At 35.8% G+C, this 24,102-nt stretch overlaps 2 protein-coding genes across 2 annotated transcripts in view; both read left to right on the top strand.

Annotated features, from left to right (window-relative positions):
- Positions 1–24,102, top strand: part of LOC101279843 (catenin alpha-3) — a 758,807-nt gene that overhangs the window by 297,714 nt on the left and 436,991 nt on the right. The window lies entirely within an intron of this gene.
- Positions 16,871–17,185, top strand: LOC101280782 (40S ribosomal protein S21-like). The gene has a single exon (XM_033407649.2). It carries the CDS (start codon positions 16,924–16,926, stop codon positions 17,173–17,175), a length of 252 nt encoding a protein of 83 aa, XP_033263540.1. The 5' UTR covers positions 16,871–16,923; the 3' UTR covers positions 17,176–17,185.

Genomic DNA, 24,102 nt, shown 5'->3' with positions numbered 1-24,102 from the left:
TCCCGGACCGGGGCACGAACCCGTGTCCCCTGCATCGGCAGGCGGACTCTCAACCACTGCGCCACCAGGGAAGCCCGGCTAATTCCTTTTTTAAAAAATTTTATTTTATTTACTTTTTCATACAGCAGGTTCTTATTAGTCATCAGTTTTATACACATCAGTGTATACATGTCAATCCCAAACACCCAATTCATCCCCCCCCACCCCACCCGCGGCTTTCCCCCCTTGGTGTCCATACGTTTGTTCTCTAAATCTGTGCCTCAACCTCTGCCCTGCAAACCGGTTCATCTGTACCATTTTTCTAGGTTCCACATATATGCGTTAATACACGATATTTGTTTTTCTCTTTCTGACTTACTTCAAGTCTTTAGGTCCATGTGTGTCTCTACAAATGACCCAATTTTGTTCCTTTTAAAGACTTAGTAATATTCCATTGTATATATTTACCATATCTTCTTTACCTATCTGTCTGTCGATGGGCATTTAGGTTGCTTCCATGACCTGGCTATTGTAAATAGTGCAGCAATGAACATTGGGGTGCATGTGTCTTTTTGAATTATGGTTTTCTCTGGGTATATGCCCAGGAGTGGGATTGCCGGGTCATATGTTAATTCTATTTTAGTTTTTTAAGGAACCTCCATACTGTTCTCCATAGTGGCTGTATCAATTACATTCCTACCAACAGTGCAAGAGGGTTTCCTTTTCTCCACACCCTCTCCAACATTTGTTGTTTGTAGATTTTCTGATGTTGCCCATTCTAACTGGTGTGAGGTGATACCTCATTGTAGTTTTGATTTGCATTTCTCTAATAATTAGTGATGTTGAGCAGCTTTTCACGTGCTTCTTGGTCATCTGTATGTCTTCTTTGGAGAAATGTCTATTTAGGTCTTCTGCCCATTTTTGGATTGGGTTGTTTGTTTCTTTAATATTGAGCCGCATGATCTGTTTATATATTTTGGAGATTAATCCTTTGTCCGTTGATTAGTTGGCAGATATTTTCTCCCATTCTGAGGGTTGTCTTTTTGTCTTGTTAGTAGTTACCTTTGCTGTGCATAAACTTTTAAGTTTTATTAGGTCCCACTTGTTTCTTTTTGTTTTTATTTCCATTACTCTAGGAGGTGGATCAAAAAAGATCTTGCTGTGATTTATGTCATAGAGTGTTCTGCCTATGTTTTCCTGTAGGAGTTTTATAGTGTCTGGCCTTACATTTAGGTCTTTAATCCATTTTGAGTTTATTTTTGTGTATGGTGTTGTGGAATGTTCTGATTTCACTCTTTTTATATGTAGCTGTCCAGTTTTCCCAGCACCACTTACTGAAGAGACTGTCTTTTCTCCATTGTATATCCTTGCCTCCTTTGTCATAGATTAGTTGACCATAGGTACATGGGTTTATCTCTGGGATTTCTATCTTGTTCCATTGATCTATATTTCTGTTTTAGTGCCAGTCCCATACTGTCTTGATTACTGTAGCTTTGTAGTATAGTCTGAAGTCAGAAAGCCTGATTCCTCCAGCTCCATGTTTTTCCCTCAAGACTGCTTTGGCTATTAGGGTCTTTTGTGTCTCCATATAAATTTTAAGATTTTTGTTCTACTTCTGTAAAAAATGCCATTGGTAATTTGATAGGGATTGCATTGAATCTTCAGATTGCTTTGGATATATAGTATATAGTGTAGTCATTTGCACAATATTGATTCTTCCAATCCAAGAACATGGTATATCTCTCCATTTGTTGGTATCATCTTTAATTTCTTTCATCAGTGTCTTATAGTTTTCTGCATACAGGTCTTTTGTCTCCATAGGTAGGTTTATTCCTAGGTATTTTATTCTTTTTGTTGCCATGGTAAATGGAAGTGTTTCCTTAATTTCTCTTTCAGATTTTTCATCATCAGTGTATAGGAATGCACAGATTTCTGTGCATTAATTATGTATCCTGCAACTTTACCAGATTCATTGATTAGCTCTAGTACTTTTCTGGTGGCATCTTTAGGATTCTCTATGTGTAGTATCATGTCACCTGCAAACAGTGACAGTTTTCCTTCTTCTTTTCCAATTTATATTCCTTTCATTTCTTGTTCTTGTCTGATTGCTGAGCCTAGGACTTCCAAAACTATGTTCAATAATAGTGGTGAGAGTGGACATCCTTGTCTTCTTCCTGATCTTAGAGGAAATGTTTTCAGTTTTTCACCATTGAGAATGATGTTTGCTGTGGGTTTGTCATATATGGCGTTTATTATGTTGAGGTAGGTTCCCTCTATGCCCACTTTCTGGAGAGTTTTTATCCTGAATTGGTGTTGAATTTTGTCAAAACCTTTTTCTGCATCTATTGAGATGATCATATGGTTTTTGTTCTTCAGTTTGTTAATATGGTGTATCACATTGATTGATTTGCATATATTGAAAAATCCTTGCATCCCTGGGATAAATCCCACCTGATCATGGGGTATGATCCTTTTAATGTGTTGTTGAATTCTGTTTGCTAGTATTTTTTTTTTTTTTTTAAGATGAAAGTTACTTTAATTTATTTATTTTAATTTATTTATTTTTGGCTGTGTTGGGTCTTCGTTTCCGTGCGAGGGCTTTCTCTAGTTGGCGGCAAGCGGGGGCCACTCTTCATCGCGGTGCGCGGGCCTTTCACTGTCGCGGCCTCTCTTGTTGTGGAGCACAGGCTCCAGATGCGCAGGCTCAGTAGTTGTGGCTCACGGGCCTAGTTGCTCCGCGGCATGTGGGATCTTCCCAGACCAGGGCTTGAACCCATGTCCCCAGCATTGGCAGGCAGATTCTCAACCACTGCGCCACCAGGGAAGCCCTGTTTGCTAGTATTTTGTTGAGGATTTTTGCATCTATATTCATCAGTGATATTGGTCTGTAATTTTCTTTTTTTGTACTATCTTTGTCTGGGTTTGGTATCAGGGTGATGGTGGCCTCATAGAATGAGTTTGGTAGTGTTCCTTCCTCTGCAATTTTTTGGAAGAGTTTGAGAAGGATGGGTGTTAGCTCTTCTCTAAATGTTTGATAGGATTCACCTGTGAAGCCATCTGGTCCTGGACTTTTGTTTGTTGGAAGATTTTTAATCACAGTTTCAATTTCAGTGCTTGTGATTGGTCTGTTCATATTTTCTGTTTCTTCCTGGTTCATTCTTGGAAGGTTATACCTTTCTAAGAATTTGTCCATTTCTTCCAGGTTGTCCATTTTTTTGGCATAGAGTTGCTTGTAGTAGTCTCTTAGGATGCTTTGTATTTCTGCGATGCCTGTTGTATCTTCTCCTTTTTCATTTCTAATTTTATTGATTAGAGTCCTCTCCCTCTTTTTCTTGTTAAGTCTGGCTAATGGTTTATCAATTCTATCTACCTTCTCAAAGAACCAGCTTTTAATTTTATTGATCTTTGCTATTGTTTTCTTTGTTTCTATTTCAGTTATTTCTGCTCTGATCTTTATGATTTCTTTCATTCTCCTAACTTTGGGTTTTGTTTGTTCTTCTTTCTCTAGTTCCTTTACGTGTAAGGTTAGCTTGTTTATTTGAGATTTTTCTTGTTTCTTGAGGTAGGTATAAACTTCCCTCTTAACTGCTTTTGCTGCATCCCTTAGGTTTTGGATTGTCGTGTTTTCATTGTCTTTTGTCTCTAAGATTTTTTTTATTTCCTCTATGATTTCTTTAGTGATCTTTTGGTTATTTAGTAGCGTATTGTTTAGCCTCCGTGTGTTTGTCTTTTTTACATTTTTTTCCCTGTAATTGATTTCTAATCTCATAGAGTTGTGGTCAGAAAAGATGCTTGATACGATTTCAATTTTCTTAAATTTACTGTGGCTTGATTTGTGACCCAAGATGTGATGTATCCTGGATAATGTTCTGTGTGCACTTGAGAAGAAAGTGTAATCTGCTGGTTTTGGATGGAATTTCCTATAAATATCAATTAAATCTATCTGGCCTACTGTGTCATTTAAAGCTTGTGTTTCCTTATTAATTTTCTTTTTGGATGATCTGTACATTGGTGTAAGTGAGGTGTTAAATTCCCCCACTATTATTGTGTTACTGTCAGTTTCCTCTTTTATAGCTGTTAGCAGTTGCCTTATGTATGGAGGTGCTCCTCTGTTGGGTGCATATATATTTGTAATTCTTATATGTTCTTTTTGGATTGATCCCTTGATCATTATGTAGTGTCCTTCCTTGTCTCTTGTAACATTCTTTATTTTAAAGTATGTTTTATCTGATATGAGTATTGCTACTCCAGCTTTCTTTTGATTTCCATTTGCATGGAATATCTTTTTCCATCCCCTTGCTTTCAGTTAGTATCTTTCCCTGGGTCTGAAGTGTGTCTCTTGTAGACAGCATATATATGGGTCTTGTTTTTGTATCCATTCAGCAACCCTGTGTCTTTTGGTTGGCGTATTTAATCCATTCATTTTTAAGGTGATTATTGATATGCATGTTCCTATTATCATTTTCTTAATTGTTTTGGGTTTGTTTTTGTAGGTCCTTTTCCTCCCTTGTGTTTCCCACTTAGAGAAGTTCCTTTAGCGTTTGTTGTAGAGCTGGTTTGGTGGTGCTGTATTCTCTTAGCTTTTGCTTCTCTGTAAATCTTTTGATTTCTCCATTAAATCTGAATGAGATCCTTGCCAGGTAGAGTAATGTTGGTTGTAGGTTTTTCCCTTTCATCACTTTAAATATATCATGCCACTCCCTTCTGACTTGTAGAGTTTCTGCTGAGAAATCAGCTGTTAACCTTATGGGCGTTCCCTTGTATGTTATTTGCCGTTTTTCCCTTGCTGCTTTCAATAATTTTTCTTTGTTTTTACTTTTTACCAATTTGATTACTCTGTGTCTTGGCGTGTTTCTCCTTGGGTTTATCCTGTATGGGACTCTCCGCACTTCCTGGACTTGGGTGGCTATTTCCTTACCCATGTTAGAGAAGTTTTCGACTATAATCTCTTCAAATCTATTTTTGGGTCCTTTCTCTCTCTCTTCTCCTTCTGGGATCCCTGTAATGCGAATGTTGCATTTAATGTTGTCCCAGAGGTCTCTTAGGCTATCTTCATTTCTTTTCATTCTTTCTTCTTTCTTCTGTTCCACAGCAGTGAATTCCACCATTCTGTCTTCCAGCTCACTTTTCCATTCTTCTGACGCAGTTATTCTGCCATTGATTCCTTTTAGTGTATTTTTCATTTCAGTTATTGTATTGTTCATCTCTGTTTGTTTGTTCTTTAATTCTTCTAGATCTTTGTTGAACATTTCTTGCATCTTTGCCTCCATTCTTTTTCCGAGGTCCTGGATCATCTTCAGTATCATTATTCTGAATTCTTTTTCTGGAAGCTTGCCTATCTCCACTCATTTAGTTGTTTTTCTGGGGTTTTATCTTGTTCCTTCATCTGGTACATAGCCCCTCTGCCTTTGCATCTTGTCTGTCTTTCTGTGAATGTGGTTTTTGTTCCACAGTCTGCAGGATTGTAGTTCTTCTTGCTTCTGCTGTCTGCCCTCTGGTGGATGAGGCTATCTATAGGCTTGTGGAAGTTTTCTGATGCGAGGGACTGGGTAGACCTGGCTTTTTCTCTGGTGGGCAGAGCTCAGTAAAACTTTAATCCACTTGTCTGCTGATGGGTGGGACTGGGTCCCCTCCCTGTTGGTTGTTTGGCTTGAGGCCACCCAACACTGGAGCCTACCCAAGCTCTTTGGTGCGGCTAATGGCGGACTCTGGGAGGGCTCACTCCAAGGAGTACTTCCTAGAACTTCTGCTGCCAGTGTCCTTGTCCTTATGGTGAGACAGGGCCACCCCCTGCCTCTGCAGGAGACCCTCCAACACTAGCAGGTAGGTCTGGTTCAGTCTCTATGGGGTCACAGCTCCTTCCCCTGGGTCCCAGTGTGCACACTACTTTGTGTGTGCCCTCCAAGAATGGAGTCTCTGTTTACCGCTGTCCTGTCGAAGTCCTACAATCAAATCCCACTAGCCTTCAAAATCTGATTCTCTAGGAATTCCTCCTCCCGTTGCCAGACCCCCAGGTTGGGAATCCTGATGTGAATCTCAGAACCTTCACTCCAGTGGGTAGACTTCTGTGGTATAAGTGTTCTCCAGTTTGTGAGTCACCCACGCAGCAGTTATGGGATTTGATTTTATTGTGATTGCACCCCTCCTACCATCTCATTGTGGCTTCTCCTTTGTCTTTGGATGTGGGGTATCTTTTCTGGTGAGTTCCAGTTTCTTCCTGTCGATGATTGTTCAGCTTTTAGAGGGAGTGAGAGCACATCCTTCTACTCCGCCATCTTGAACCAATCTGGCCTTGGCTAATTCTGTACTCCTTGATTCAGATATCTCCTCGCCACCTCCTTCTAACTTCTGCTCCTCTTTTAGTTCTCTGGCTTCCCAAATAGTCCAGACTTATTAAAAATTATTTGATATATGCTTGCATAATTTTCAGTAACTTACTTTCATCCTTAACATATAATTGCATTATTATTTAATTTATTTTTTCTCCTCTAATCTGTGAATTCCATAAGGTTATAGACTGTTTCTGGTTTTTGTTCACTGTTGCATTACCTGTGTCTAGTTCAGTACTGGGCACAATCTAGTATTTAATTAATATTTGCTGAATGAGTAAATGGATGCAATCCTTATTTGTGCATTGGATTCAGGTTTTTGTTGAGTGTCCTTTTAAATTTCTAATTGAGTCAAATCACAAACTTTTAAGGAAAAACTACCTATGTAACACTAATACCTACTTCAGGGAATAATCTACCTTTAAAATATGCCATCTTGCTTATACTGTTCCTGCACAGACTCCTTCAACAATTTAGGCAGGTGGACAATCATTTGGTATAATCTCCCTATACTCTTACTTTTTGAAATGCATCCAATTAATTCCTATTTCCTTTTGGCTGTCTGATACCATAGGTCTTGACTATTATAACATCTGTACTGATTATATCACTGTTTAAAGAATTTATGTAAGTTGTCTAGAAATGCTTTTTCAGACAGCTAAAACAAGTAAGAATTTCCTGATTTGCATTTTAATATTAAAATTGATATTCTCTCAGTTACAGTATAATAGCTATGCCATTGGTAAATGCTTATTTATTAATGGCTACTAAGAAGTAAGTTTTATAAGTTCAAGGGTTAGCTACTTATTATACTACAGAAGACTCTCTCAGTACTGTTGGATGTTCTGGTTGGGGAAGAAAAAGAGAATATGTGCACTAATAATTACTAGTATCACTCTTGTTTTTCAAACACCAGGAAGGTGTATAAGTTAATACTCAGATTACCAACCTAAAAAAAAACGTTTCCAGTTTCAAATAATTAAAATCAGATCTCATTCATCTTCAACAAGGACAAAAATTCCCTGGGTAGGACCGTCTAAGCTCTGACTTCACTTCTCTAAACCCTTTCATGCAGGTTGGCTTCATCTTTTAACTGTTAGCAAGATGGCTATAGCATTTCTGAGTATTAAACCTGTACACCAAAATTTTCCAGAGGCAGAAAAAGAGTTATATCATTTTGAGTCCCTTTCTAAGAGCCCAGATGTGGTCTCATGTCTCCTTGCTTAGAACTGAAGTGCATGCCCATTCTTAAACCAATCCCCGGCAAGGACAAAGGGTCCGCTATTTTTGTCTTGGACAATTAGATCCTACTCTCTGAGTCTGCAGAACGGATATAGTTTGAAGTACATGACCTACTGGAGGAGATTTGATACGTACACAAAAATCAGTATTTGCTTAGGGGAAACTGGGTAGAGAACGCTGAGTGGTTATTTAAGAGCTGTCTGCTGCAGTCAGCATTCATTCACTCATTAATGCTGTATTGAGGACCTACTATGTAGTATTATAAGTATTCTGATGAGGTAGTACATGGATGCACATCCAAAGGGCACAATCAACACAAGAAGAATCAAGAAGAACTTGCCCAAAGGAAGAACTGTCTTGGCTGAGACCTAAGTTATAAGTAAGCGTTAAAGGAACAAAGAGCTCATGAAGAGTGTTCTAGACAGAGAAAACTGGTTAAAGAAGAAAATTCTGTCATGTCTGCCATTTCTTCATTGTGTGTGTCGGTATATATATATATAAAGAGAGAGAGGAAGGGTTTACTATGTGCCAGGAAAGGTTCTAGTCTTGGGATTAGAGTCCCTGGCCTTTTGGGGTTTACAATATAGTGGGAGGAACAGTCAATGAACAGATATATGAACATATATTATCATGTCAGTTACTGATGAGTGCCTTAAAGAAGAAGCAGGCAAAGGGCCAAAGAAGGATGGGAAATGACACTTTGCATCCATGCTTCTCAAACGTTAACGTGCATATGAGTCAGCTGGGGATATTACTAAAATGTAGATTTTGATTCAGTTGATCTAGGATGAGGTTTGTGGTTCTTTGTTTCTTGTAAGCTCCTGGGTCTTGTCAATGCTGCTAGCTCATGAACCCCACTTTGAGTTGTGAGCCTTTAAGGGTGATATTTGAGCAGAGACCTGAGTGAAATAAAGGACTGGGCTCTTATAGAGAATACAATTCCACGAGAGGACTAAACGCAAGGTTAAAAGGTTAGTATAGTTGGACACAGTGAATGAGGTTAAAGGGATCTCCCAACAGTCAGATCATGGAGAGTTTGTAGGTCATGCAAAGGATTTTAGATAGCTCTTAGTGTGATGAGATACCCTTGCAGGATGAAATGTGGATTAGTCACTATTCTCCAGAGAAACAGAACCAAACAGAGCAGAGAGAGAGACAGAGACAGAGACAGAGAGAAAGATTTTAAGGAAGTGGCTCATGAAGTTATGGAGGCTTGCAAATCCAAAATATGCAGGGGTAGACCTTCAGGCTGGAGACCCAGGGAAGAACTGACTATGTAGTTTGAGTATGAAGGCTGTCTGCTGGCCGATTTCTCTCTTCCTCAGGAAGGCCAGTCTTCTTAAGTCTTTCAATTCATTTGGTTAGGCCTACCCATATTATGGAGGGAATCTGCTTTACTCAAAATCTGTTGATTTAAATGTTAATCTCATCTGAAAAATACCTTCACAGCAACATCTAGATGTGTTTGATTAAAAATCCGGGTATGGTGGCCTTGCCAAGTTGACACATAAGATATAACACAGAGGGCAGGTAAATATGTGATCTGGTTTTATCATTTCCATCTAATAAATATTGGTCATGTCTATGATGTCAGTGGGTCACACTTTATGATTTCCAATGTTCCTGTTAGTTCCAAAATCCACAACTCTATGATATTCCCATTAGATAATCCCTCGGACCATATACACTTGGAACAAAACTTCTAGTTAGGAACCACATTGACGCCCAGTGGTGTTCTCTGTGTTATTTTTTTTTAGAATTTTCTGAGCAAATAAGCAGACCCCAGATCACCAAGGTTATGAAGCAGGTCAATTCAGAATAGACAGGACATGCTTCCTGAGCCCAGTTCTCAACAAGTAGAACAGTCGCATTAGATTTGTCTTTGTGAAAACTACTTGCCTTGGCATCTCAGAGGCAAGGAAATAAACAATTTGCTCTCATGTGCAGTAAGATCGAAGAACTTACTTTAATGCAGGTCTTAACCAGATTCTCACTGCAAAGCTACCGTAATAGGACTATCTAACCTGATACAGGATTTTTATATGGCAAAGATCAGGATGTTGGGTAATATCAGATATATTTTGTCACGTTGAAGGTGATCCAAAGTCTGAATACTTACTTACCTTATTTAAATATTTGAAAATTTTACCACCGTGTACAAGTCCCAAAAGATGTTTTCGTCTTCTAAGAACACACAGTGTTTCCCAGGAGGGAGCTTCTGTTGCACATCAGCCTGTTGATTTGGTGATCAATCACTATTGCCCTAAACTTTAAAATAAGACAGCTGTCTTATATTGAATGTGTTCTGTGGCTGACTTTTATAGTACATCTCTTGGGACATTTTGTTAACTCCTGACAGGCTATTTATTTGTAGCATAGCTGTAGCTCTGAAATCTATTGTAATCATTAGGTAGCCTTTCCCACTTCTGAAATTCTGCTACCGTTTGTCCTTTCTGCACCCTATGTCATTCATTCTTAATACCAGATACCATATGGAATCAAGGAAGAAAATCAGCGTTTCTCCATTGCAAGCCCATATTTGGAATTTAGTTGAATAGGGACACTGTTTAAAAGCATGTTCCAGTTTTCTGGTTGAAACTGTTTTTTGTGTGTTTTTGGTTTTGGTTTTTAATATAGCTGGCTACCTTCAGAATAATTGTCCATTCCAATTAGCCTATAAAAGGCAAATTTCTTGTCATTGTTAAATCCAGTTTAATAATCTTATTTTCCTACGTTTAAGAGAAAGATTTTGACTTTTCATCTTCATGTGCTATACTTGCTCCTTGAGGAGGAAATAGCAGTCATGTCAGGGGAATAATGCTCACAGAGAAGCAAGTGTGAGTGAGAACATTGTGGGGAAGAATGAATTGGATTAAGCCCTGCTGAATAGGAGATGACATTTAGAGGGGAAATTTAGACCTACTATCATGCACTTCCTGGAAATATTTTAGTTGAATTTTTTCTATTTCAAAATAATGCATATTCACTGGAGGCCTGAAACGAAAGTCAAAATTCTCCAGAGATTTAATTTCATGAAATTTTGCCCGATAACATACTTTCCCTTCCTCATAATTTTTCGGAGACTCTAAAATAAAGATATTAATACGATTTTTTGATAGAAAATACTAAACCATTTTCCATCAAATACTAAGTATAGGGCTTCCCTGGTGGCGCAGTGGTTGAGAGTCCACCTGCGGATGCATGGGACGTGGGTTCGTGCCCCGGTCCGGGAAGATCCCACATGCCGCGGAGCGGCTAGGCTCGTGAGCCATGGCCGCTGAACCTGCGCGTCCGGAGCCTGTGCTCCGCAACGGGAGAGACCACAACAGTGAGAGGCCCCCGTACCGCAAAAAAAAAATAAATAAATAAAATACTAAGTATATAATTGCACATGGAACCGGAAGGATCCTGTGCCCCCAGTTAAACATCTACACTCCTTACCGCCTATCTATGAAACGTGTTCCTTCCTTATGCTGATTTGTAAAAAATAGAGAAGGGGCCGCTCCTCTACTCCGACCATGTAGTTTCTTTGCTTCTCCAAAATACCTTGCCCAGTTCCAACTTTTCTTCCATAGCCTGAATTAAACCTATTTTTTCCAGGCTGGAGCAAGGGAAGGAATAGTTCCTGAGTTCCTTCTTGTCATATAGGGGATTATTTAATTTCCTTTCAGATTATAGAGTATACATGAGTCTCATAACTTTCATAGCTTATTCTGGTCTTGGGAATGACTTTTCATATAGTGCTAATGCTTTCCTGGTCATTTTTTATGGAGTTTGGGGAGTCACTTTTTCTGCATGTTCTTCTACTCACATCTTAGCCTGAAGTCTGTTATTTGGAAAGTTTTCAAGTTGAAAGAAGAATTTCAGCTAGATCATTTAGAAGTAATAGAAATGCAGAAGAGAAAACATGTGAACACAGAAGCTAGGAAAACTGCAGTAAGAAATAATAATTTAATGATAGGAGATAGCAATTTAGTGAAAGGAACTGCTTTGTGTTCATTCATCCTCTGAGAATGCAAATGCATTCTCTTAGTTTGACCTTTAACTTTAGAAAATCATCCTTAAAGAAAATTTTGGAAAATAAAAAATTTTGTAGGAGATGAATACTGTTTTAAGTACAAAGGATTATTTTAATTTCTAATGACACTAACTCTGCACTCAGATCTTAGTTCATATCCTGGTTCTTCCACTTCCAGCTACTTAGGACTTCAGTGAAATTACTCAGTCATTCAGCTTCAGTTTCCTCGTCAACAAGGGAAACTGTTATTACCTGTATTATAGGATTGTTGTGAGAATGAAATGAAATAATTTACGTACGATTATAAGATGCTTAACATAAGGACTGGCATTTTATAAGCCTTCTATAAATCTTGGCTTTCATTATTTTTAGTGTCACTGTCAGGTACATGCTGACCTGGTATTATGGGCCTGGGACAAAATAGGAAAGAAACAGAGGAAAGGATGGTAGTAATAAATAGAATAGGAAGAAGCATGTATACAAATGCTAATGAGATTATAATTATATTGATATTACATATGAGAGGGAAAATAACAGGCAGTTTTATCTACCAAGAATAAAAAAGAAGGTAATATATGAAGTTCATATATAAAGTTTTATTCATATGTAAAGTTCAGATTTCAAATCATTCTGTTACAAAGTAAAAGCAAATTGAACTTTATAGAAAGTTGTTATACATGGTATCAAATCATACCCCCCTCCAACTTTATTTGGAGACTTTCTTATCAATAAATAAATGGCATGTGAAACCAGTTTATTGCATTCTTTCTCTTTTAAATGTACATTCTTTTTGAGGAGTAGAGAGGTTATCCATGTGGAGGGAATTTAAATAAAACTTTTTTTTCTGCAAGTAATAATTGGAGACATACAAGAATATTACCTCAGTAAATGAATGAAAAAAGAGCACTCTTTGAGATGAGGAAACGATTATAGTACTTTTGAAATATTACAACTTGTTGTAAGAGATAAGATGCAAGTAGAAACAGAAGCTATGTATGTGAAATACTGAGACATCAATCCTGTCTGCTAGAGCGTCTATAGATGGACTGCCATCCAAAAGCCAGGGTCACATCCTGTACTGTTTTATTCCTCTACTCATTAATTTCACAGAAAATCATTTTCATAGAAAATCAGTTTTTATAGAAAATGTATGACCTAATCACTCAGCAACATATTCCCTATTCTTTTAAAATTTTATTTCAATTATATAGTGTGTAATAGCCGTAATAAATGGACTGTTGTTAAAATATATGCTACATATAAGTGTCTACTATATATATGGAATCTGAATATCTATAACTTCTTCAACTGTGGGGGTCACCCTTCTTTTTACGACTCATCTAGAATGATCTGTCTGCCTATGACTCCTCTTCCATGAGTGTACAATGTCCAGTCTTTTTATGAGATTCGCTCCACAAATTTTTCAGATCCCTGGGAAATACTCATGTCCCACAAGCATGTCTGACTTGTGCTTGTATTCTCTCACTCTCTACTCCAACTCCAGGCTCCTCTGTTGGTCAGTTTTTGCCAGATTGTAACTGTTTCTCCATGCTACTACTTTTCCCTCTTTTATCACTTCAACCCACACCAAGCTCTAACATTTAACACTTTTTTTTTTTCCTGAAGGGCTGAGGATAGCTTAAGGAATTTAAAACACACAAAGAAAAATGTTTTAAAACAACAAACCAAAACAGTAGTCTAGACACCAAGGCTTTATTATAAGAAGTGAAATTTCTTGAGAGAAAAAGGGATTTGTGAGTTCCAAAGAACCAGAATTTATACTATAAATAATAGAGCAGGAAAGAATACAGAATTTGATGTCAGAGCAATGTACCCAGCAGTTGTGAAGAAAATAAAAGTTCAACCATTTGGTAAGTGAGAAATGATATGAGAAATTTTACCTGGGATTATATGCTTCCTAAACCCTTGAGAAGGTCCTAGTTCTCCTTCTCTGTACCCCAGACTGGGAAGAGTGGGAAAGTCAACAGAAACACTGATGAGGAAACGTAAGAATAAGGGACTTGTGCCCTATTGCAGGCTGATTAAAAACCTCTAGGTCAAACATGGTTCCCTGGTTTTAGCTTATTCATGGTTGAGGAAGTCTAAGCCGATGTTACTATAGTGTGGTCCACAAATCTGCAACTTATATGAGTAGATGGTTTTTTCTCCAATTCATTATTAGAATGTGTCAGAATCAATGCACTGGTTTGTTTATGGAAAACGCCTTACTATGAAAACTGTCAGATAAACAGTACACAAAGTATTGTATTTAATTTACATTCTGCTGCAAGATTATTACTTCCTTGTGAACTGGCACTTTGAATAGTATTTGTATAGACAAATGGAACTGAGGGCAGTATTGAATTAAATTATTTAAGAAAACTGACAAGAGAACATAAGTGAAGGCTTATTGTACCAGGTATTAAACGAAGCATAAAAGCTACTATAATTAAAACAGTATAGTATAGGCACAGGAATATGCAAATAGATCTATGAAAAACAGTAGAGAAACCAAGATCAGATCCATATGAAACAGGAATTTAATCTAAGAAAAGTGGCATTTTGGACCATTTGGGAAAACATTTAATACATTTTGTTTTGACATTTCATTGTTTATGTTGGCAGAAACAAATGTTAAGTCCATTATTCGCATCATAACAAAAAAGTAATTTCCATAGCATTAGCTTGCTAGGGCTATCATAACAAAATGCCACAGACTGAGTGGCCTAAACAACAGACATTTATTTGCTTACAGTGCTGGAGCCTAGAAGTCCAAGATCAATATGCTGACAGGGTTGGTTTCTGGTGAGACCTCTCTCTCTGGCTTGTAAATGACTACCTTCCCGCCATGTCCTCACATGGTCTTTTCTCTGTGTGTGAGCTGAAAAGGAGAGCTTTGGTGTCTCTTCATCTTCTTATAAGAACACCAGTCCTATTGGATTAGGACCCTGCCCTTATGATTTTGTTTAACCTTAACCATCTCCTTTAAGGTCCTGTTTCCAAATACAGTCGTGTTGGCAGTTAGGGCTTCAACATATGAATTTTGAGGGGACACAGTTCAGTTCATAATATATGTGAAAGAAAAAACACAAATGTTTTGATGAAATTATAAGGATAATATGTTTAAAGAGTAAAGGAATTCTACCATATAAAACACAAAACACAAATCTAGAATCCATAACACAGTGCTTTCATCCAAGTTGTTGATCACATCAGTCATTCTTTTATAGCTGAGTAGTATGCCATTGAACGGATGTATCACATTTGTTCATCCATCTGTTGAAGGACGTTTGGAATATTTCCAGTTTGTATGATTATGACTAGGATTGCTATAAATATTCATGTACAGGTTTTTGAGTAAACGTAAGTTTTCACTCTCTAAGGTTAATACCCAGGAGTGGGATTTCTGAGGCATACAGTAAGCATCTGCCTTGCATGTCTCCACATAGGCCATGTGGGAAAGGCTTAACTACAGCAGATCTAAGTCTTGGCAGAATTCCCTGCGATATTCCTGGAACATGAGAGCATGCCGGAGCTTGTGAACAAGACCATTTTCCACCTGCTTACCTATCTTCCCAGGAAGGTGTCATGAGGCAGTTTCTTATCACCTCCAGTGTTTTGAATAGATGTGAGAATTTTTGCCTTGCTGCCATTAGTGTACAACGACAGACTATAAAACAGCTTACCTTTAAATTGAAATTGGCTTCTCAGTGAGTAACAGGTTACACTGACACTCATGTCACATCGTCATATTATTTGGCCCCTTTTGTTTCAGTGTCATCCTTGGGGACCAGGGACATGGGGAGCTGGCACTTTTGCTCATCTTTCTTTTGCTTTCTTGTAAGTTATAAATTGTCTGGATCTAACAGGAATTTCTTGTTTCTTTGAAGACAAATCAGTCCTTTGCCAGGATTTTGAATTATTTACAATTTTTTAGAAATTATGAATAGAGCTTACCTACATATTCATTACAGATTTTTGTGTGAACATAAATTTTTATTTAAATTCCCAGGAATAGTATTGTTGAGGCATATGGTAAAGAAGAAACTACCAACCGGCACATATGTGAGAGTTCCAGTTTTTCCACGTTCCCACCAGAACTTGGTATTTTCAGGAACATTTAAATTGAGTTGTTTGTTTTCTTATTATTGAGTTTTGAGAATTCTTTATATATTTTGGGTACAAGATCATTATCAGATATATAATTTATAAATACTTTCTCTAATTCTGAAGCTTATCTTCTCGTTCTCTCAACAGTGTCTTTGAAGAACAAAAGTTTTAAATTTTGTTGAAATCTAATTAATAATTATTTATTTTATGGAATGTGCTTTTGGTATAATGTATAAGAACTCTTTATCTAACACCAGGTCATAAAAGTTTTCTCCTATATTTAAAACAATATTTTATGGGTTTACATTTCATATTTAGATCATGATCCATTTTGAGTTAAATTTTTGATAACATATGAGGCTTAGGGTAGATTATTTTTACTACATAGGGATATCCAATTTTTCCAATATTATTTGTTGAAAAGACTATTTTTTTCTCCATTGGATTCTTTTGCATTTTGTGAAAAATCACTTATCCATGTATTTCTAGACTATTATGTTTCATTGATCTATGTGTCTATCCCTTCACCAATACCCCATTGTCTTGATTACCATAGCTTTACAGTGAATCTTAAATTTAGGTAGAATGATTCCTCCAACTTTATTCTTCTTTTTGAAAATCACTTTAGTTATTCTAGGTCTTTTGAATTTTCATATACTTTAAAAAATCAGGCTGTCTATATCTAAAAAATCCTACTTGGAATTTCATTAGAATTGCAATAAATATAAGTATCAATTTGGGAACAACTGATGTTTTTACAATGTCGAGCCTTCCAACCCCTGAGCATAGTATTTTTCTCAAATTATTTAGGTCTTTGGCATCTTTCATCAGCATTTTGTTCCTTTTAGCATAAAGATCCTGTACATGTTTTGCTAGATTTATACCAAAATATTTTTGAGGTTTTGTAAATCATATTCTTATTCACTTTTGGTAGGATTATTTATCTTGTGCGGATTGGTGAAAATGTTCTCTGAGGGCAATTTGGCAGACTCTACAAATTTGAGAATGTACTGATCCAGCTTTTCCAGTCTTAAGAATCTATCTTACAAAAATATTTTCACATACGAACAAGGTTATAAAGATATTAATTACTCTGTAATAACAACAAATAGAGATAAAATTTCTATAGAAAAGGATATAAATAATTATGATTCAGGTACATCATGGGTTCTTATGGTCATTAAAAAAGTGTGAAGTTCTTTCTGCACTCGCGCTCATTGTGGTGCCACCAGACGCTCCCTCAACATGCAGAACAATGCCGGCGAGTTCGTGGACCTGTACATGCTGCGGAAATGCTCTGCCAGCAACCGCATCATAGGCGCCAAGGACCACGCGTCCATCCAGATGAACGTGGCCAAGGTTGACAAGGTGACAGGCAGGTTCAACGGCCAGTTTAAAACCTATGCCATCTGCGAGGCCATTCTCAGGATGGGCGAGTCAGATGACTCCATTCTCCAACTGGCCAAGCTTGACGGCATTGTCTCAAAGAACTTCTGACTGGAGAGGATCCTGGATGTGGAACGTGTGTCATAAATACAGAGTGAAAACCTAAAAAAAAAAAAAAAAAGTGTGAAGTTGATCTGTTGGTACTGATGTCTCGTATATGTAATTGACAAGTAAAAACAAAGCTTGTCACAAATAAATATATAGTATACAAAATTTTTGGTGTGTTTTATTTTTAAGAGAACACTACAGAGGAAGAACTGGAAGGATATAGATAAACTGTTAAGTATAGCTATCCATGGGATGGAATGGAAATAATTAAAAGAGATTTAACATTTTACATGATATATCTATATTGTTTGACTTTTTGTAATTAAAAATATAAAAGTATAGGAGAAATTTTATAAATGAAAGAGTACGTGATTTTATTTTTTAGACCTTTATAAATCAGGAACTATTCAAATCTGGGATTAGAATGATTCCCAAATCTTTCAGGTAGAAATTTTGAACTACCATGAAATATGGTTACAGATAATACGTTGGAAAGCGTGGCAGGTTTGACCTTGGCAGGATGCTCACAAAGCAAGAGAGAGGCATGGACATATATACACTACCAAACGTAAGGTAGATAGCTAGTGGGAAGCAGCCGCATAGCACAGGGCGATCAGCTCGGTGCTTTGTGACTGCCTGGAGGGGTGGGATAGGGAGGGTGGGAGGGAGATGCAAGAGGGAGGAGATATGGGAACATATGTATATGTATAACTGATTCACTTTGTTATAAAGCAGAAACTAACACACCATTGTAAAGCAATTATAACCCAATAAAGATGTTAAGAAAACAAAAAAAGAGATAACAGGAGTTAGTATTTGCTTTGTGTTATGATAAAAGGGTTGAAACTTTTCAGGAGAGCTGTCAGCCAAATTTTTTTATAATTTAATTTTCCAGTGATATTTTATAAAAAAGGAATTACAAATCCAGGAGTCCAATAAATCAGTATTTTCTTAAAGTTTTAAGGAAATTTTTACAACTGTATTGTTCTTAATTGTTTTTACATTTAACATTTAATTAATAAATTGTCTCTGAATCTAGATAATTTTTATATGTTTTCTTAGGCATCTAGAAAATATTTTTTCTCTTCTAACCTTTTTATTTTATTACCTTCTAAAACACATATGCCTCTCTCTCTTCTGTGTTGCATTCATTTCTCTAATTTCTGTGCCCTAGTGTTTTCCTCATCCATAAAATGGAGGTGAGCATTTTATTTATCTCATTGTACTGTTTTGCTGGTTAAATAAGGTGATACAAGTCAAGCATAAAAAAGTATCTGTTGACACATAGTGACTGCTCACTAAATATTGTCTGTAGCTACTCGTGATTATACGTATACCATCTTAATCCATGCTCTTGCAACTCGGACTATAATCATTACTACAACCAATTATTAATTAGATTTGCTTAAGTACTGTCACATACAAGGCAATGTACTAAATGTAAGTATGTATATGTGTGTGTGTGCATGGTTATTTAATCCCCTCAAAGCTCTATGTGGTGTGTACTATTGCGAAGTCCTATTTATATTGGAGGAAACAAACACAGAGAGACCAAGTGATCAGCCCATAGTCACAAGGTTGGTGAATGCTAAAATTAGAAAAATCTTCCTAGTCTTACTTTATCTTCAAAAAAGCTAAGCTTGTGACTTGGACAGGGAACTGTGGTTGGAATGATTAGGCTAATTAGGAATCTTTACAAATCTAGTTCATAAGCAACTTGAAAAAAAAGGAATAATTAATTTTGAGCAAAGTAACTTCTCTAGCTTGTGAGAAAATGAGGCAGCACTTTAAATACTACTATAGCAGAATCTTAAACCCAGTACATTTTTCTTCTGTTGCTATTTCTTCTTTGAGAGGTGATGCAGCAGAACAAGATTTTTCTTTTAAGTGTAAATATTCTAAGAAATGTTTTCTCGGTGTTGTAAAATGCAGTCACTTACTATATTCTATGATGTTCCCTGATATCATCCCTGTCTACTCATTCACTATAAAATGAATATTTACCACTTTATTTCTACTAAACCTGAAATGTAAAACTCTTAGTGTTTTGCTGAATGGTGGCCCTTTAACATTAATAGAATAAAGTGAGGTCTAAAGCCTTACTGTGTTGTACAAGAAACAATGGACAACAAACTGTTCTTTATATACATTAGATTCACTTTCACCTTACAGGTTATTTATTCAAACTGTATTTATATTAGCACTTCAAACAAAGTAGATTTTTTAAACTCTTGGAAAAGAATACCAAAACCTTCTACCATGTGCACTATCACTGCAAAAGAACAAAATGAGAAAATAAATTAAAATTGCATGAGTTTCTAAAAAGAGCTTATCCTTTTAAGATATTTGGCTGACATCTTGTATACAATTATTTGGAGGTAGGTTGGGCTGTTAACTGCTTTATTTTCTGAGCTGTGGAATGGAACTCAGAGCGGTTGAAGGTTTCGCTTTTTGATTGTTAGGATGAGTTTTATAGAAAATTATTTAATATAGCAATTACATCTAAAAAATGAGTTTAAACTTAGACTACAACCCAAGATGGAGAAAAAGATAATTTATTTCCCAGTAGGAAATCTGTTAATCAAAGCCAATGCTATCTTCCTTTCACAAATGAAGCCCATTATAAAGTTAGGCACTTTTAGTATTTTAGTGTCATTTGTCAACTCAGTTATTTCCATTTTCATGTAGAAAACAATCAAAAAGAAATGCATGTATTCTTGCCACAAAAATAGCAGGTTAACACTCTGTAGCACGTTATTATTTTAAAAGATATATTGCTAGACTCTGAGTCATTAAATTATTTCCCTAAAATGATGGTGTTGTCTGGAATCTAGATTTGCTGGATGAATGCCCTTTGGTAATGCAGTAGTTACTGCCTTTTGCTAAATGTTATAATTTATAGGAACCAAAAAAGCACAGCTCCTGGAATTTCCTGGAATTGAAAAAGCTTTCTAAAGGCATTCATTTATAATTTTTTACTTAAGATTATTTATCAAGCTAAAACTTTAACTATAAAACCTCAGTTTTAATTTCAGTTGTTGAAATGTCCAAATCAAGCAATTGAAAAACAAAATGATAACATGGCTCATATGCTTTTCACCACATTATACTGCATGTAGAAAAGGGCCCAGTGCAGCGCCTGGGATCTCCATTGTGTTGGTTCCCTCTTCCCCCTCCCCTCTTGCTTCTTTATTGCTTCGCATTTCTATACACTACAGATTTCCAATCAGCACTAAAAAAAAAAAAATCCCCAAAGCTCTACAGTGCAATTTTCACCCAATTGTCCCATAACTTGTGGATACAACCACTTCGTGTTGGTGCATGCAACCCCAGCACCTTTAATTTCCTTTCATTTATTTCTTTCATCTCTCATTTTATTAACCATTTAAAGGAAATATTTTCTAGGATTTTTAAATTTGTTTAACTACATGTGTATCAAAACTTTGTACAAAGTGTCTTTATATACTGGAAAAATGGCAGAATTTTTCTAAAATATACAATAGGTATTTCTGCAAGACAGTAAATTAAAAATTAAATTCAATATCAGCCTTTCTAAAAGTAATCAATCCTTTACAAATGTTTGCATTATGTAGTTCTCACAAATAACTTGAGTAGAAGGAATTCTTAATTATTTAATCTTTGAATCACCAAGTGGTATTTAGAACTACTGTTTATGAAATAGTGCTTATTTGTAAGAGTAGTTTAAAATGAATTGAGGCTATAACTTCATTAATTTACCTAGTTAAATTTACACGAATGGCCTTTCTTTCCCTTTTCTCCAGAATAATTTCTGCTTATCATTTAGATTTCAGTTTAAGCATAACTTCCTCAGGGAAGTAGCTTCCCAAATCTGAATAGGTCAAATTCATCAGCTATCAGAAACTGAAATCTCAAACAGAACAGCAAAAATTTTTAAATGGTTATATGTGATTTGAACAAGTCATCTCAAAGGCTTGATTAATACTCTATAGCAAAGAAAAAATATATTTTTTTCAAATACACATGGAGTGTTATAAAAATTGACCACATAGTATATAACAAAGGAAAAAAGTCTATCTAGTTCCAGAGAATGAGTCCAGTACAAACTATGTTATTTCACCATAATATGATTAAATTAGCACTAAAAATATGCAGAAAAACATGTTTGAAAGCAAAGAAATTATTCTTAAATAACAGGTTAAAGAGGAACTCATAATGTAAAGTAAGAAATATATATACCTGAAAGACAATAAGAATCCATTTTATAACTTATAAAATGCATCTAAGTCTGTAATAACTGCAAGTTATCGTGTTAAACTTATTTTTTTAATGGGAAAAAAAGTTACTTAAGCATTCATCTCTAGAAACTAGCTAATGAACAACAGAGTTAAGCTGGAAAAAGTAGAAAAAAATAGAGAGTAGACAAGAAAATCATAGAAAATAAAACAGATTTTAAAGCTGGTTCTTTACAAGTTTTGTCAATGAAATAAAGCTCTTGCAAGACAGAATACAATTTTTTCTTTTAAAGATTACAAACACTAACTGTGAAGGGAAATAAAACTATAAATAGAGTAGAGCAAAAATATCATTTGAAAATAATATGAAACATGTTAAGGAATTTTGCATTTAAGGAATGCAACTTCAATACACTTGGAAATTTAGATGAAATGAGCAATTTTCATGAATGAAAATTCAATAATTATACTAAAAATAGACTTAAGTAAAACAGAAAACCTGAGTAAACTTGCAAATAAATTAAATCCTCCACCTTTGCCCCCAGCAAAACATATCAGATCTAGATGTTTTTTCCAAGCAGATTCTACCAGATATTCAAGGAGATTAGTCTTGTCTTTTACAAATTATTTCAAGACTAAAGAAAGATGCAAAGTCACATGATTAAGTCTATCAGTGTAATTTTAACATCCACAGCAGTCAGAAATAGAACAAAAATTACAGGCCAATTTTATATATAAACATATATGCAATATGAAGTCCTTAAAAGGACTTAAAAGTTAAATCTAAAATGGCCACACATGTAAAGAAACACATCATGACCAAGTAGCATTATTATTCTTAAAAATGATTATATTCAGTAAAAGCCTGGTAGCTCTAGAATTTCTATATGGGAGAGGATTATGGTTCAACAGGAGGTTATAAAAACCACCACCAGGGGTAGTTGTGTTGGATGAGATTGTGAAGGGATTGAAGCTTTCCCAAGCCACTGTTAGCATAGCTAATTTCTTTTTTGCTTTTTCTTCATTTTTCTTTTCTTTCTTTCTCTCTTTCTCTCTCTCTCTCTCTCTCTCTCTCTCTCTCTCCTTCATCTCTCTGAGATTACAATAGCAATTCTGTGGCTAGATTAAATGACTTGGGAAAAAAGCAAAGAGATAAGTACAATGGTAAGATATAAAAATAGCCTTTCTGTAGAACCAATCTACCCTAGAGATATGTATCAGAAAAATGAGTAGACACAATTCACTGTAAAATGGACTATCAATAACAGTAACAACTTCCTGTTTTTGAAAAAAAATTTAAAAACAAAATGAACATAATGTTGTACATGAAATAGAATAGACCTACATGAAAGAAAATCAATATTCTTCTGTTAGTAACTGATCAAGCCTTGATTTGAGAATCATACATGCTCTTCTCTTGTAAGAGATACAGAAAAATAGGAGTGGTCTTGGAGAAAAACAAAGTTTAAATAATAGAAAATAGATTTAATGAGGCATCCATAAGAAATCGGACCTTTATTATTTAGCAAGGATTGATGGGGAGTAAACATTTTCAAGTGTCCTTATCAGTCTGATTTTGAGCAGTTTGTCACCACCATTAAAAAAATAACCTGCTGCAAGAAGTCATTGACTATAACTAAAGTAGTAACTATAAAAGAAAGAGTGTATTTGTGTAATGGTCACCTCTAAAGATCAGTCGAGAAGTGTCAACATTGAACATTTATAGACAGCATGAAGTCAGGGCCCCAGAAATGGCAATCTCTAGAAATTCCATTTGGAAAAAATACAAACTGTGCCCCACTTACTTCTGTAAAGAATTGGAACCAGCAGGGTTCATTTCAGCTTTGTATTTCTGAGCTCATTTTTTTCTCATATCTATATCACATTTATCATGAAGCTCTTATGAATTTTAAAGTCCCCTTTTGAATTAAATTGCCTAACCAGAGCACCATTTGTTTTGAAAATATTTATATATTTAAATGCTATAATAGTCCTTCTGTTTCACCAATGAACAAAACAGGTGGAACAAATTTAAGAAAATCAGATAATTATTAGTTTTTCTCTTAAATAGTGTAGTTTGAAGGAAAGAAGGAATAGACTGAGTATATCAAACAGCAGGACTTAGCTGTGAAGATTTAATGCATGGGGACTATTTTTCCACTTTCTTTTCTGTATCTTCCCTTTTATATTTTAAAATTCTATTTTGGTAGTTAAAGCTGTACCTATTATTGATTATGGGTATCTGGACATGGAAAATCGCAGTCAGACATAAACCTCTGAAAGAAAGACCTTGTGTTTTGTTATTACAAATCGTCACTCTACATTGTGGGACACCCAGGCAGTGCCATTTCTGTCTAACCTTCTAGATAATGGAATTTCGTGGCTGTTTAATCTTTTAAAGAAACATGAAGACTCCTGAGATTACATTTCCATGCCTTTGTAAATTGTACCTTACTAGTATTAAGGTACAAGAGGATGCCTCTTCAAGCTTCATAGCTTGCACCAAATAATTAGTGGTTAATACCATTTTACCATTATCTGTTTTATAAAAGTGGCAAAATATTAAAAGAACTAATTCCCAGCTGTGATTAAGGTCAATATGATTCAGCATAAAAATTTGGGGGAAATTCAGAAGAATGTTGGAAATTATTGAAATTGTCTAGTGATATAAGACAGTTTTTCTTTTTATTGAGTATGAAAATGAACGATATGACCT

Source organism: Orcinus orca, chromosome 14 (assembly GCF_937001465.1).
Source record: "Orcinus orca chromosome 14, mOrcOrc1.1, whole genome shotgun sequence".
Classification (NCBI taxonomy): domain Eukaryota; kingdom Metazoa; phylum Chordata; class Mammalia; order Artiodactyla; family Delphinidae; genus Orcinus; species Orcinus orca.
Note: the sequence above shows the minus strand (reverse complement) of the source record. Positions and strands in the feature narration are given on the sequence as shown.